Below are 11,537 nucleotides of genomic sequence, written 5' to 3'. Positions count from 1 at the left end.
TTAAAGTTTGTAACAAAGAGGGTATTGTATCACCTCTCTTCTTTCTTTCATGAATATCACTATGCATATCCACTTTGGCACAACATGTTTGCTTCTTATAATCCACAAGGAGGTATACAGCGTAATTAAATGCCATGATGATATCTAACCGTACTACCAAACAAAGTTGTTTTCTACATTAAATAGATGTCAAGAGGCTTCTTATGCATCACAGGACAAATAAAGTGACATATACATGGCTAAGATATTTTACTAAACTAAAATTAGTTAACCAATTCTCCTTATTTTATCTGAGTGATCCTAACTTTTTGGGTTGGCTATCCCAATCAGTGTCAGCACTAATGATCTAACACTCCAGGATGGGTTTGGTGTGTAAAATCCATGAAGGGTCCTGACACCCAATGCAGTAAGTCTTATGGATGCAAATTATCACAAATACATGAAATTAGAGTGTATATGATTGTACCTGTTTAGATAGTATACTATTATTAATAATACTACATTACAGTCTTAACAAGCATGGGATATATGTGATGGAAATAAACACAAATATACGAGATAAGTGAATAAGTGTAATCTGCTACTAATAATATATTGATTCACTAGGTACCTTAAGAGTTCTACTTGTTGCATTATTACATATTAATCTAATCCAATGACATGGACAGTGGATGCCCTGCAAGAGAGAAAGAAAGCTGTAGTTAATTCAACCAAATTCAATGTGCATAAAATGTCAATCATCAAATAAAACATAGGAAAAATAACACCATATGATGGGCACTTTCCATATGTATCTATGATGTTGAATAGAAAATTAATTCAATAAACCCAGACATAGTGGAGGCAAATCATTCTAGAGCATGTTATTATTGTATAGTGCCCCCAATATATCTCAATATAAGAGAGGGGGTCCATGTGAGATGCAATTGCTGCTTAGTAATTTGCATTGCTTCTTTCTTCTTCTTTTTTTTTTCTAGATAAAATCAAAGAGAAAAAAATTATTAAAAAGACAAATAGGTAGGCAAAATAACTATATTATTTTCATATACATCTTTTCTTTTCTTTTCTTTTTTTATCAATTTTCATATACATCTTTATTGGTACTAGAAAAGAAAAAAGTTTTGATGGGTATTATAGGAAGTCTTCATATTAATGTAAACAACAGTTCAATATATAAATGAAAGTAGTTAAAAATGGTTATCGTTGTACGTTCTCAAGACGGTTTTATTTTTAGAGAAAACTAACATATAGATTGAAAGGTGGCATTTTGAAAATTCTGAAAAAATTTAAGAGAGCAATAGGTGTTTAGACATGGTTGCAAGGAAGTAGCTCCATAGTTTTGTAAATTTAGTCAACTTTAGGAATATTTTGCATTGTCTCTTTAACCAAAAAAAAAAAAAAAGGAAATTACAAATTTGCACTCGGTAAAATTACAAAACTGCCCAAGATAATAACACTCACAAGTTGATAGATTTTGGGGAACATCAAAAAGAGTCCATTTTGTTATATACGTAGAAACTAGCTAAGCTTTGTCATTGCACCACTTACATAAGCTTTTTTTTTTTTTTGGGATAGGTAAATGCAATTGTATTAAACTTGGTCGAGGTGACCAAAGAATAAAGAGTACAGAAAAAGTAAAGTGTACCAACAAACTTGGGGCGATCTACAAGTTACAAACCCAATTCAATCAAACAATTAAATCATCAAAAAAAAACTCATTAGAACTCCACAAAAACTTTACACCAAGAAAAAAGAAGACCTTTTATGGACAATAAAATATCCTGCAAAAAGAGGCCTCCTTCCCATCAAACGCATGACAATTCCTTTCCTTCCAAATGCCCCAACATACCATGAACAGTGTCAGGGACTATAAAATCCACTTCACCCCTGTAAAAGAAGCTCCTAAGTTCTTCCAAGCCTCAAACAAATCTCTAACCAAGGGCAGAACAAAACCCACCACACCAAAAATGCCCCAGAATTACCCCCAAAGTTCTGCAGCCACTGGGCAATGTAATAGAAGATGATTTGCGGATAGTCCATCACTCCTACACATAAAATAGAAACTGGGAAAACAAAAACCCCTTCAAATAAGCCAATCCAATGTGAGGATGTTATCCCAAGCCCGCTGTCCAAATAAAAAACGCCACCTTAGATGGCACCTTCTGACCCCAATTGTTTTTGCCGGAAAAGTAACACCTTCCTCCTCACATAAGGATCTTTAAAAAGATCGTACTGAGAAGACTCCCTCTTTCCTTCCACATCCTCCTATCAACCGCATCCACCAGGATTGGAAGCTCGGATATCATGCTCTTCAAGGAAACCAACTCGTCCTCTTCCCAATCATTAAAAGCTCTTCCAAAGCCGTAGTTCCAACTCACCAACCCATTGCTACTCTCTAAGAACCTGGATATTGGAACTCCTTTTTTTACGACAACTCAAAGAGGAGTGGGATCAATGTAGATAGGCTTACCGAGTTAAGATGCGTCGAAAAATCAGCAAAATTGAAATAGAAACTAACAAGGACTACATAAGCAACTTAAAAGAAAAACTCAATAAAAGGAGTCCTAAGAGAAGTTGGACAAGGTCATGTGGACTGATCAAAGATTGGATCGAGTTGACTCAGTTGATCGGGCTGAGTTGACTCAATTTTGACTAAGTTGACTTAGTCAATGTTGCTTATTTGACACATCCAAGAAGATCAACGTGTCATCTGCGAACTGTAAGTGCGACAGTACTGGACCATTCTACCCACAATCCACCGCTTTCCTTATCAAGTTTCCAACGCCTCCACAACTATGATAAGTAGAATCCCCCGCCTAAGACCCCTCAAGCTCCCAAAAAAGCCATGCGGCAACATATTTTAAAACCAGATCAAGTCTATAGCAATGATCAACCAAGAGATCAAAATCTGAAGAAGTATGCTGCACAGGGACATAAAAGATTCAACCAAAGGTAGCTGCACCTGATATCAGCAAAATGATTAGCTTTTAAAGCAATGTCATAAGAAATAAGCCGGTAATCAAACCATAAGGGGCTTCATCCTTTGAATTTTGATTTTTTTTCCTCGTTCAATTCCTTGAATTGTGACTACTGTTACCACTTTTTTCTGTCAAGAAAAATAAATTCCATATCTGAAACTTAACTCAGGTGGAAAAGTAACATTCATCTATGGGTGATGATACCATAGAGCTGGGTTCAATTCCCACAATCACCGAGTTCTTTATCTCATTAAAAACAGGCTTACAGATCCAAAAAAAGAGTCATGTTCATCTGCTCTGCGTATTTCCCTCTGTCGTATCAGCTAAACACGACACAGTCTCAACACTACGTTGCATCTAATTCAATTCTCATTTATCTGATTGGCCAAATCAGCACAGTTAGAAACAGTCACCATTGATTATGGTCCCGTTGCTTACACCATCATTGGACTTCCTTCTGCATCTGTATCTATGACCTAGCCAATCACCAGTGCTGAATCACTTAGGACTCCGGATTCCTTCATTTCAATCAACTTAAGCATTAAAAAGAAAAGTTTTTTGTCATTGTAATCACTTGGATCTGACTGCCATGTCATTGTTATCGATCAAAGATCACTGCTGTTAGATGCAGCCACTGATGACACGAATCATCTCTCCCATGCAATCATGAGCCATTACTACCACTACAAACATCTATGGAAGCCATCACCAATGAATGGTGTGATTCATCATCCATCTATGTGATCACTAAGGGAAATGCATCTTCAAAATCACCATACTTGGGAAAAGCAGTGACCAGTAACCACTGTTGGAATTATTATTATTTTCTTATTTGATAACTTAGGGTATCCCACATCCATTGGAATTCTCCATGTTGTTTCGTCCAACCACTTATGTGGTTGTGAGCTATTATTTCATTAAATTCCGAAGTAACAGATATAACTTTGAAGGTTTTAATGGTCACCGAACTTTTTGCAATTATCTTGAACTATTTCTATTGTTATGTTCCGCGAAGTGTACTGTTGGTTGGGGTTTCTTTCCAACCCTGGCACTCGTTGGCCACCCTAATATGTATAACTTTGAAGGTTTTAATGGTCACCGAACTTTTTGCAGTAATCCTGAACTATTTCTATTGTTATGCTCCGCGAAGTGTACTGTTGGTTGGGGTTTCTTTCCAACCCTGACCCTCGTTGGCTACCCTAATATGTCTTTCAAAGTGAAACTCAAACACAACTAAAAAAGACATAAATCACCTAGCCAAAGACCATTCGAAGGCATAGTTAAGCAGAACAGGGCTTACTAATAGTAATAGACCCAACCTATGTTACCTGATTTGTGAGTTCGCTCAGTTCAAATCTGGGTTCGTGGTTCGCCACTCGAGATTGAACCCGGTTCATAGGTGTAGACAGAGATGAGGGCATTTGAAGGTTGAAGTGACGAGTAGGGCAAAAAAGAGATTGAAGTTACTTAATAAAAGAGAGAAGGAGAGATTGAAGATGGCAGATTTTGGAGAGAAAAAGTTGAGCTTTTTTTTACTCATAAGTTGAACATGAGGATTATTTATTATTTTTCATCAATCTATTGAAAAAACCAGGGTCAAAGGGGCATTATATTAATTTGAAATTTTAGGGGAATATCTCAAATATTATCAAACACGTGGAAGGTAATGGAAAAAAAAAAAGTTAAATGCAGTTCTTTGGCTCACTGCATTTCACGTACCGTGAACTGGTTCTGTTTGAACCGGTTTGAGGTTCGGTGCCTTCCCAAGAAATTGGGTAACCCTGGGCTGTTGGTTTAGTGAAAATACAAAGAAAGAGTAAAAATATCCTCGCAAATGTGGGCCGATAAACCTTATTGATACTACAATGAGTAACCAAAAAACCTCCAGAAGACCAGCTTATACAACCAGAAAAAAATTATGCTCTTTCTCAACGAGTTGAAAAAAGAAACTGTCAATAGATAAAGGAAATCAACTCCCCCAATAGGAAAATGAAAAGGCAACCAAACCATTATCTGTCCTCATGAATGTCATGCACATCTTATTAGGTAATCCACACTGCATGATCAGTATGTAGCATATGATGAAAACTCAATCAAATACAAAGGAGATACATTACCTTGAAGTCTTGAAAATCTAAGAAAGACGATAGAACAAGGCTACACCCAAAAGCTCAAAAACATAGGCTCAAAAAATAGTTGAAGACCAACCAACAGAAAGCCTAGATCCCATGTACAGCAAGTTTAACCCCCACAAAGTCAATTTAAGGTCTATTTTAATTCAACAAGGCTTTTAAAAATGGATATGGACAAATTAGTAAGTAATTTAATTGGAATTGGGGCCTATTTCTTTCCTAAAATTCTATAAAAAATGTAAGGAGAGAGCTCCCATACTCTTTTTTTTCTTTTTTTTTTTTTTATCTTGTATAAGTTTTTTTTGCTTTTAAATATATATTTTAGTTGAGATATCTAGGATGTGAACTGGATTCTTCAAGGTGGAGAGACTCCATCAAACCTTCTTCTGTTTTAAAATCAGCTCACCAATCTACATCAAGAGCTTTTAGTTCTCTTTTCGACATGAAAAACGTATGCATAATGCCATCAGATTAAACGACATGAACTACGTAGATATAAAAAATAAAAAATAAAAAGATCTAGAAAAAGTGTCACTTACCAAAACAAAGAGAAAACCTTTACAATAGAGTAAGAGCTTAAGAATCTTATGTCACCGCAAACAGAATAAATAAAACCTTAAAAAGGTAAAGAACTTCATAGTAACCTCAGAAAAAAAAAATCAAACAAAACAAGACAATAATCAGCAAAAAATTTATGATAAATCACCACAATAAAATAAAATAAATTTCCATCTTAGTGGAAGCTTAAATTAAATAACAGCTATAAATCCAATGCTTAAGACTCACACAGTTATAAAGGGCATCCCACCAAATCTTATCTGACATTTGGTGCATTTGCCCCATCATCCAAACAAGCCTAACTTTCTGACCCATTTCTTTACTTTTAATCAATTCCACATAAGAATTATATGCTTTGGTCAATGAATGTGTTCACCAATCAAACCACCCAATCAAAAGCATAAAACCCAAATTAAACTTTAATATGTAATTAAAATGAAATAAACAATCAAAATCAACCTAAAAATCAAAATAATTGAAAGAGAGGAGAAAAGAATCAAACCTTCGAAATGTTTCTACACCTTAGGAAGACGAACGCCGACCCTCACAGGCCAGGCTCTCATTGAAATTATTCGAAGGGTACTTCGCTGTAACCATCCCAACTTCAAAAACCAAATTTTCACCACTCGATCGAATTCCAGTAATCGACCACCACTGAAAAAAAGCCCTAACTCTGATCCCATTAATTTCTGCGATGTGACCTTCGACGAGCTTCCCCGTAACTATCTTCGAATATTTAGCTATATAGTTGTCTGGGGGGAGTGTGATCTTACAAGAATCTCCGAAATTTACAGAGAAATCTCCCGAGGTTCGATTGAGAGAGTAATCTACTACGTTTGTAGGAAGTAATCCGATTGGAAATCCGAAATTCTTGAGCTCATCATGTGCAGATAATATGGAGTTAGGGTTTTCAAGATTAGAGTTCGAGATTAGTAAGGGATTTGCAGAAGAGTGGATCGAGAGAAAGAGAAAAGAAACGAAGAAGAAGAGAGGAGTTTTGACCATTTTCGATCGCTTTTTAGGATCTTTGACCAAATGATCTCAATTTCTCTAAGGTTTTAATTTATATTTGTGTTCTTTTCAGACGTCTCATTACTAAGTCGTAATTTCGTCGTAGAACGTTTCGCACTAATTGGAAGATTTTTGTTAATTAATGATTTAATGCAGTATGCAATCACGACAAACAAGATTTTAATTGAAAAAACACAGAAATAAAAAGAAATAAATAAATAGTTTGGGTTTTATTTTTAAATTTGGGTGTTGGGTGGTTGTCCATTTTTTAAATCTTGTATGAAACTCAAAAAATGATTTCTTTTTTTTCTTTTATTGAATATGAATATTTTCATGAAATCTAAAAAGTTGTGTTGTTGGATTGTCAATGTGATAATCAATGTGAGTCCAACGATTTTTTTTAGATTTAAAATTTTAAAAAATAAATTTGTGGGCAACAAGTAAGAGAGAAAAACTCTATCTATTGTTGATGTCATTTGCGTCATATGTCAAATATTTGTTGGGTTGTAAGTAAATATATCAGGTGGCGTCAAGGGCGTGCACCAAAAATAGTGTCACATTATCAGCACTCGTAAATAAAACATGAGACCTAGTTCAAGTAAATCAATCCACTACAATTAAAGTTGAGATTACAATTATCAAGCTCAAAAATTGATTGACTACATTGGATTCCACGATTTATTAATGCCTCGATTCTACATCATTTTGAATCTCTACAATCCAAATCCATGAATTGCAAATGTAGAAATAAACAATTCAATCCAATATCTATCGAATCAGGAGCAAAATGAGCACGATCAAAATAATATTTTCGACTTGTGATTGATTGATTGATTGATTGATTTGATTTGATTTATCAAAATCTCGTGATTTGAAAGAAAGATTTTTAAGTTTAAGATAGTTGCTAAGCTTTCCAAAGACTTAAGAAGAAATATTTTTCGTGATCTCTCTATTGTTAAATCCTAGGAGATATGAGTGATCAATATAATGCATCACAACGGTGAATACACTTTGCTACAGTTTTGTGGAGTATAAACATCCACTCACCTACAATTACCTTCCCTTTCTCCTTTTTAATGATACCTCTCTTACTTTACCATTTTTCCCCTCTTACGCCTTTAACCCTAAAGTGGATGCACCAATTTATAAATCAAGTCAAATTCAAAGTCTCTAAAAAAGACAAAAATTCTGAATTCCATTCAATTGGATCCTATAGTATCCGAATTTTACTTAATCAATGTATTTCATTTTCTCTCATCTACCATCCATCATAAACTATAGTCACCTTATTGTGAAGAGCCTCTAGCGCACTTAATGGGTATGCCTCATTCTCAAATAACATGCTTCATCTAATATCTTCAATTTTCATATAGACTAAGATGACTAAAAGTTTTGAACACAAAACCAAGCTTCCTAACAACTATCTCATTCTTCATTATTCCTCGTCTTCTTCGTATTTTGCCATTAATAACCTCGTCTTGTATTGTATGAAAATCAATTTAAAATCTAATTTTATAATCTTTCATTTCGTGCAATGTGGAATGGTTAGAGCTTTGGGATGAGTTCCTAAACATATTTCCAACTCAAAACTTTTAGCATTAACTAATAGCAAAGGTTAGGATTTTCAATTTGAAATAGGGATAACGCTAATCTTAATATTTACGGTTGGGGATAATACTAATTTCATATTTTTTATATTCTTTGACGGCTAGACAATGCCTTTAAATTTACCATTTTGAGAAATATTTTCAAAATGCACTTGTCCTTTCTCACATGATTCTATATGGTCTATGAAAACAATTGATCAAATACAATGGTTAGAATCATCAATTACTCGATTTTCAATGTGTAGATCCATGAGGACTAAGCAAATAGATCGATCGTATATACTAATATATTGTTTATTGCATAAATTTTTATTTGTATTAAGAAATGTTGAGGAGATTCTTACAAATATGCATACTTCCTTGTGGTTTTGTGTTTTTTTTTTTTTTTTTTTTTAATTATGAAAGATCTCTAATTAAAGAAGTTGGTCACCTATGTTGTCCCCATAATTGAAATCAACAAATGCATTTCAATATATGTAATGGGTCGGGATCAGGGGCCAATCCCAACACCAACATATTAGCCAACACTCTACAACCATTAGATCACAGATCTTACACTGGAGATCGCTTACATAAGTTTGAGATCCCCCCCCCCCCCCCAAATTAGAATCGAGATTCTACCAAATCCTCTCTCCATCTCTCCCATTCAAACTCTTCTCGCAAGGAAAACCCTAACCCACGAAACCTGGGGTAGGCCTAGAAAAATTCATTTGCAGGGCCAAATTAGAAGTATAATAAAAATCTTATTAGCTATAAATCAAAGGTAACGTCATCAAAACCATCAAAGGTCCCTCTTGCACCATTTACTTTCCAATCCGGATTTGGTGTAATGTGGAATGGTGCGTGCGGCCCCAGGTAGACTAGTCTCACCTAAGGTGGGGATACTCCTAGGGCTACCAGAAAAAAAATGTATGATGTGTATCTATAACATTAAATTACAACCCAACATCAACTGCTCATAAAATGAAAATAGTATGCTTGGAATGAGACACTTCTTTGAATCTTGAGCTTTTACAATGAAAAAAAGAAATTTTGCTCATAGTGCCTTTGATTTAGTTCATATTATATGAGAAAGAGTAAATAAATCAAAATCTGAAAATTAACGAAGAACGAAATATTCAAAATTTTCATACTTTGACGATCGAAATTAAGAACATAATTTCAAGAATCAAAATAATATTAAAACTACATTTCATGATCAATTTGATATCCACTTTCGAGTGACAAACTTCAAATTTACAATCAGAGTTGTAATGCAATCGAAATCACACTGAAATTTCAATAAATAAAACAAAAATAGATATTCTTAACAACGGAAAGAAAAAATATATTTAAATTGAAACAAAAAAAAGTAACAATAAATGTTCTTATTAAATGAGCCGGCCTTAATAATTGTGACAAATCATAAAAAAAGATGGATCAGATCAAACAATCAAAAAAAAATTATTTACTTTTTTTTTTTTAATAACAAACACCTGAAGAAGATTCATAAAACATGCATTCCTCTATTTCTTCTATCTCTCTTCATGGATTTATCTTCTATTTTTATTTGGAGATAGGAAATTGATTTGCTTTCTCTAATAAGTAAATCACCATTCAGACGAAAAATATTAAAATTTCAAATCTCTCATTAGTCTCTCATGTGCTCTGATTTTTATTAATTCATAAAATCACATAACAATTTTAGAATTGCTTCCTCATTGTATACTTGAGGAATAGAAAAAATTGAGATAAAAAAGAATAATAGAGAGAAACAAAAAAGAAATAGTACCAAAAATTTCACCGCATTTTTTTCCTAAGAAAATCAATGCAATAATCGATCAAAGAAAGAAAGAAAGAGACCAAAAATCCTAATTTCAAATAAAGCAAACAAAAAAAATCACATTTTTTTATTTTCTTTATCTAGTCTAACCTAAATTTATAATCAAGAACTAATATTACAGTGAATCAAATCTGGAAATAGATCAAGTAAATGAAAAGAAATATATCTTTTTTATTTATTTAGGAGAATCGAGACAAATTAATCGACATTAATCTTCAATACCACCAGACTCTAACCATTCTCACGAAGTAATCAAAGAATAATGAAGATAATAATATATCTATTTATTTTTATTCCTACATCAATTTATAGTATAAAAAAAAAAAAAAGGTGAAAAAAACAGAAAATTGACCAATAGTGGCGGATTTATCCGCTCGCTATTGTATTTTTTTTCCAGTTTTGTATATGGTATAATTTTTATTTTTTGTTTGTTATTTTTTGTTATTTTTACTGGTTGTGGCGTTAAAAAATAGGGATTTTGACAAGAAGCCCTAACATAAACAAAAACGAACTCCAATCAGGTATCTTTGATTCGTCCTTTCTAGTTTTTTTTTTTTTTTTTCGATGAGTTGATTATATGGAAAGAAAGGTAATTAGTTGATTGTATGTCTTACATGGAAACATTACATACATTATTCGTACCAATTTCGAGCCATTTTTAACTTTCATTTCATACATCTTTATTTATTTCTAGGCTTGGCACCATGATCCTTGCCATATGAAAGCTGCCTTTTATGGTCCATCAAATACATGTCCTATAAATAACATTTTCATTTCTATTCATCAGGTTGGAAGGTCACATAGTTGATAATCACCAAGGTTTAATTACCTCATGAATTGTTGAGCTAGCCTAATATTACCTTGTACCTTCACATGATGAGGATGAGGGAAACTTAGCTCTATACCATATCTGAGGCAATCAGTCTCCCTTGTATAAAATCATTTTATAATACAGCCTCTTTCCATAGAATCGTGATTTTTTTACTCTTTTTTCAAATGCTCCTTGACCTGGTAATTACAAAATCAGAAATATTTTTCTTGAGTATCCCCAAGCAAAGGATATACAATTTTGTGATGGGAGCGTACAAAGAGTATATGAAAAAAGATAGTCAAATTATCACGACTACTTTTCAAATTTTCATTTAAAAATCATTAATGCTTTTGTGTATTGTAGTTTTTCGATGAGCGGTGTTTGACACTTTCTATTTGTTCATAAAAGTAGGACAAACCCAAAAAAGAATCCATGTTTAATTTTGCATTCATCATCATGATGACGTGTTCATCATGTTGATTAATGATAATTAAAGTGTAAAATGTAAATGTGTGGGTACAATACCCCCTTTCTCTTTGATGGCAATAGTCCATTATTTGTCCAAGTTGGAATATTGCATTGACGATGGTTGGAATCCCTAACATAAAATCAATGGCT

The 11,537-nt window shown here is 33.4% G+C and overlaps 1 protein-coding gene across 1 annotated transcript; it reads right to left on the bottom strand.

Annotated features, from left to right (window-relative positions):
* Positions 1-457: 457 nt before the first annotated feature.
* LOC147388833 (DUF538 family protein (Protein of unknown function, DUF538)) lies at positions 458-6,777 on the bottom strand. Its single transcript, XM_086418266.1, has 2 exons — positions 6,171-6,777; positions 458-676 (listed from the first exon to the last, which is right to left on the bottom strand). Exon 1 carries the CDS (start codon positions 6,671-6,673, stop codon positions 6,191-6,193), a length of 483 nt encoding a protein of 160 aa, XP_086274392.1. The 5' UTR covers positions 6,674-6,777; the 3' UTR covers positions 458-676; positions 6,171-6,190.
* Positions 6,778-11,537: the final 4,760 nt, after the last annotated feature.

The sequence above is a fragment of the Akebia trifoliata genome, chromosome 12 (genome assembly GCF_017979445.1).
Source record: "Akebia trifoliata isolate Shusen 1 chromosome 12, ASM1797944v1, whole genome shotgun sequence".
Lineage (NCBI taxonomy): Eukaryota > Viridiplantae > Streptophyta > Magnoliopsida > Ranunculales > Lardizabalaceae > Akebia > Akebia trifoliata.
This window is presented reverse-complemented; position numbering and strand designations above follow the sequence as displayed.

Bases quoted from the DNA above. Each gene is read 5' to 3' on its own strand.
- LOC147388833 (XM_086418266.1), bottom strand. From the start codon at position 6,673: ATGGTCAAAACTCCTCTCTTCTTCTTCGTTTCTTTTCTCTTTCTCTCG.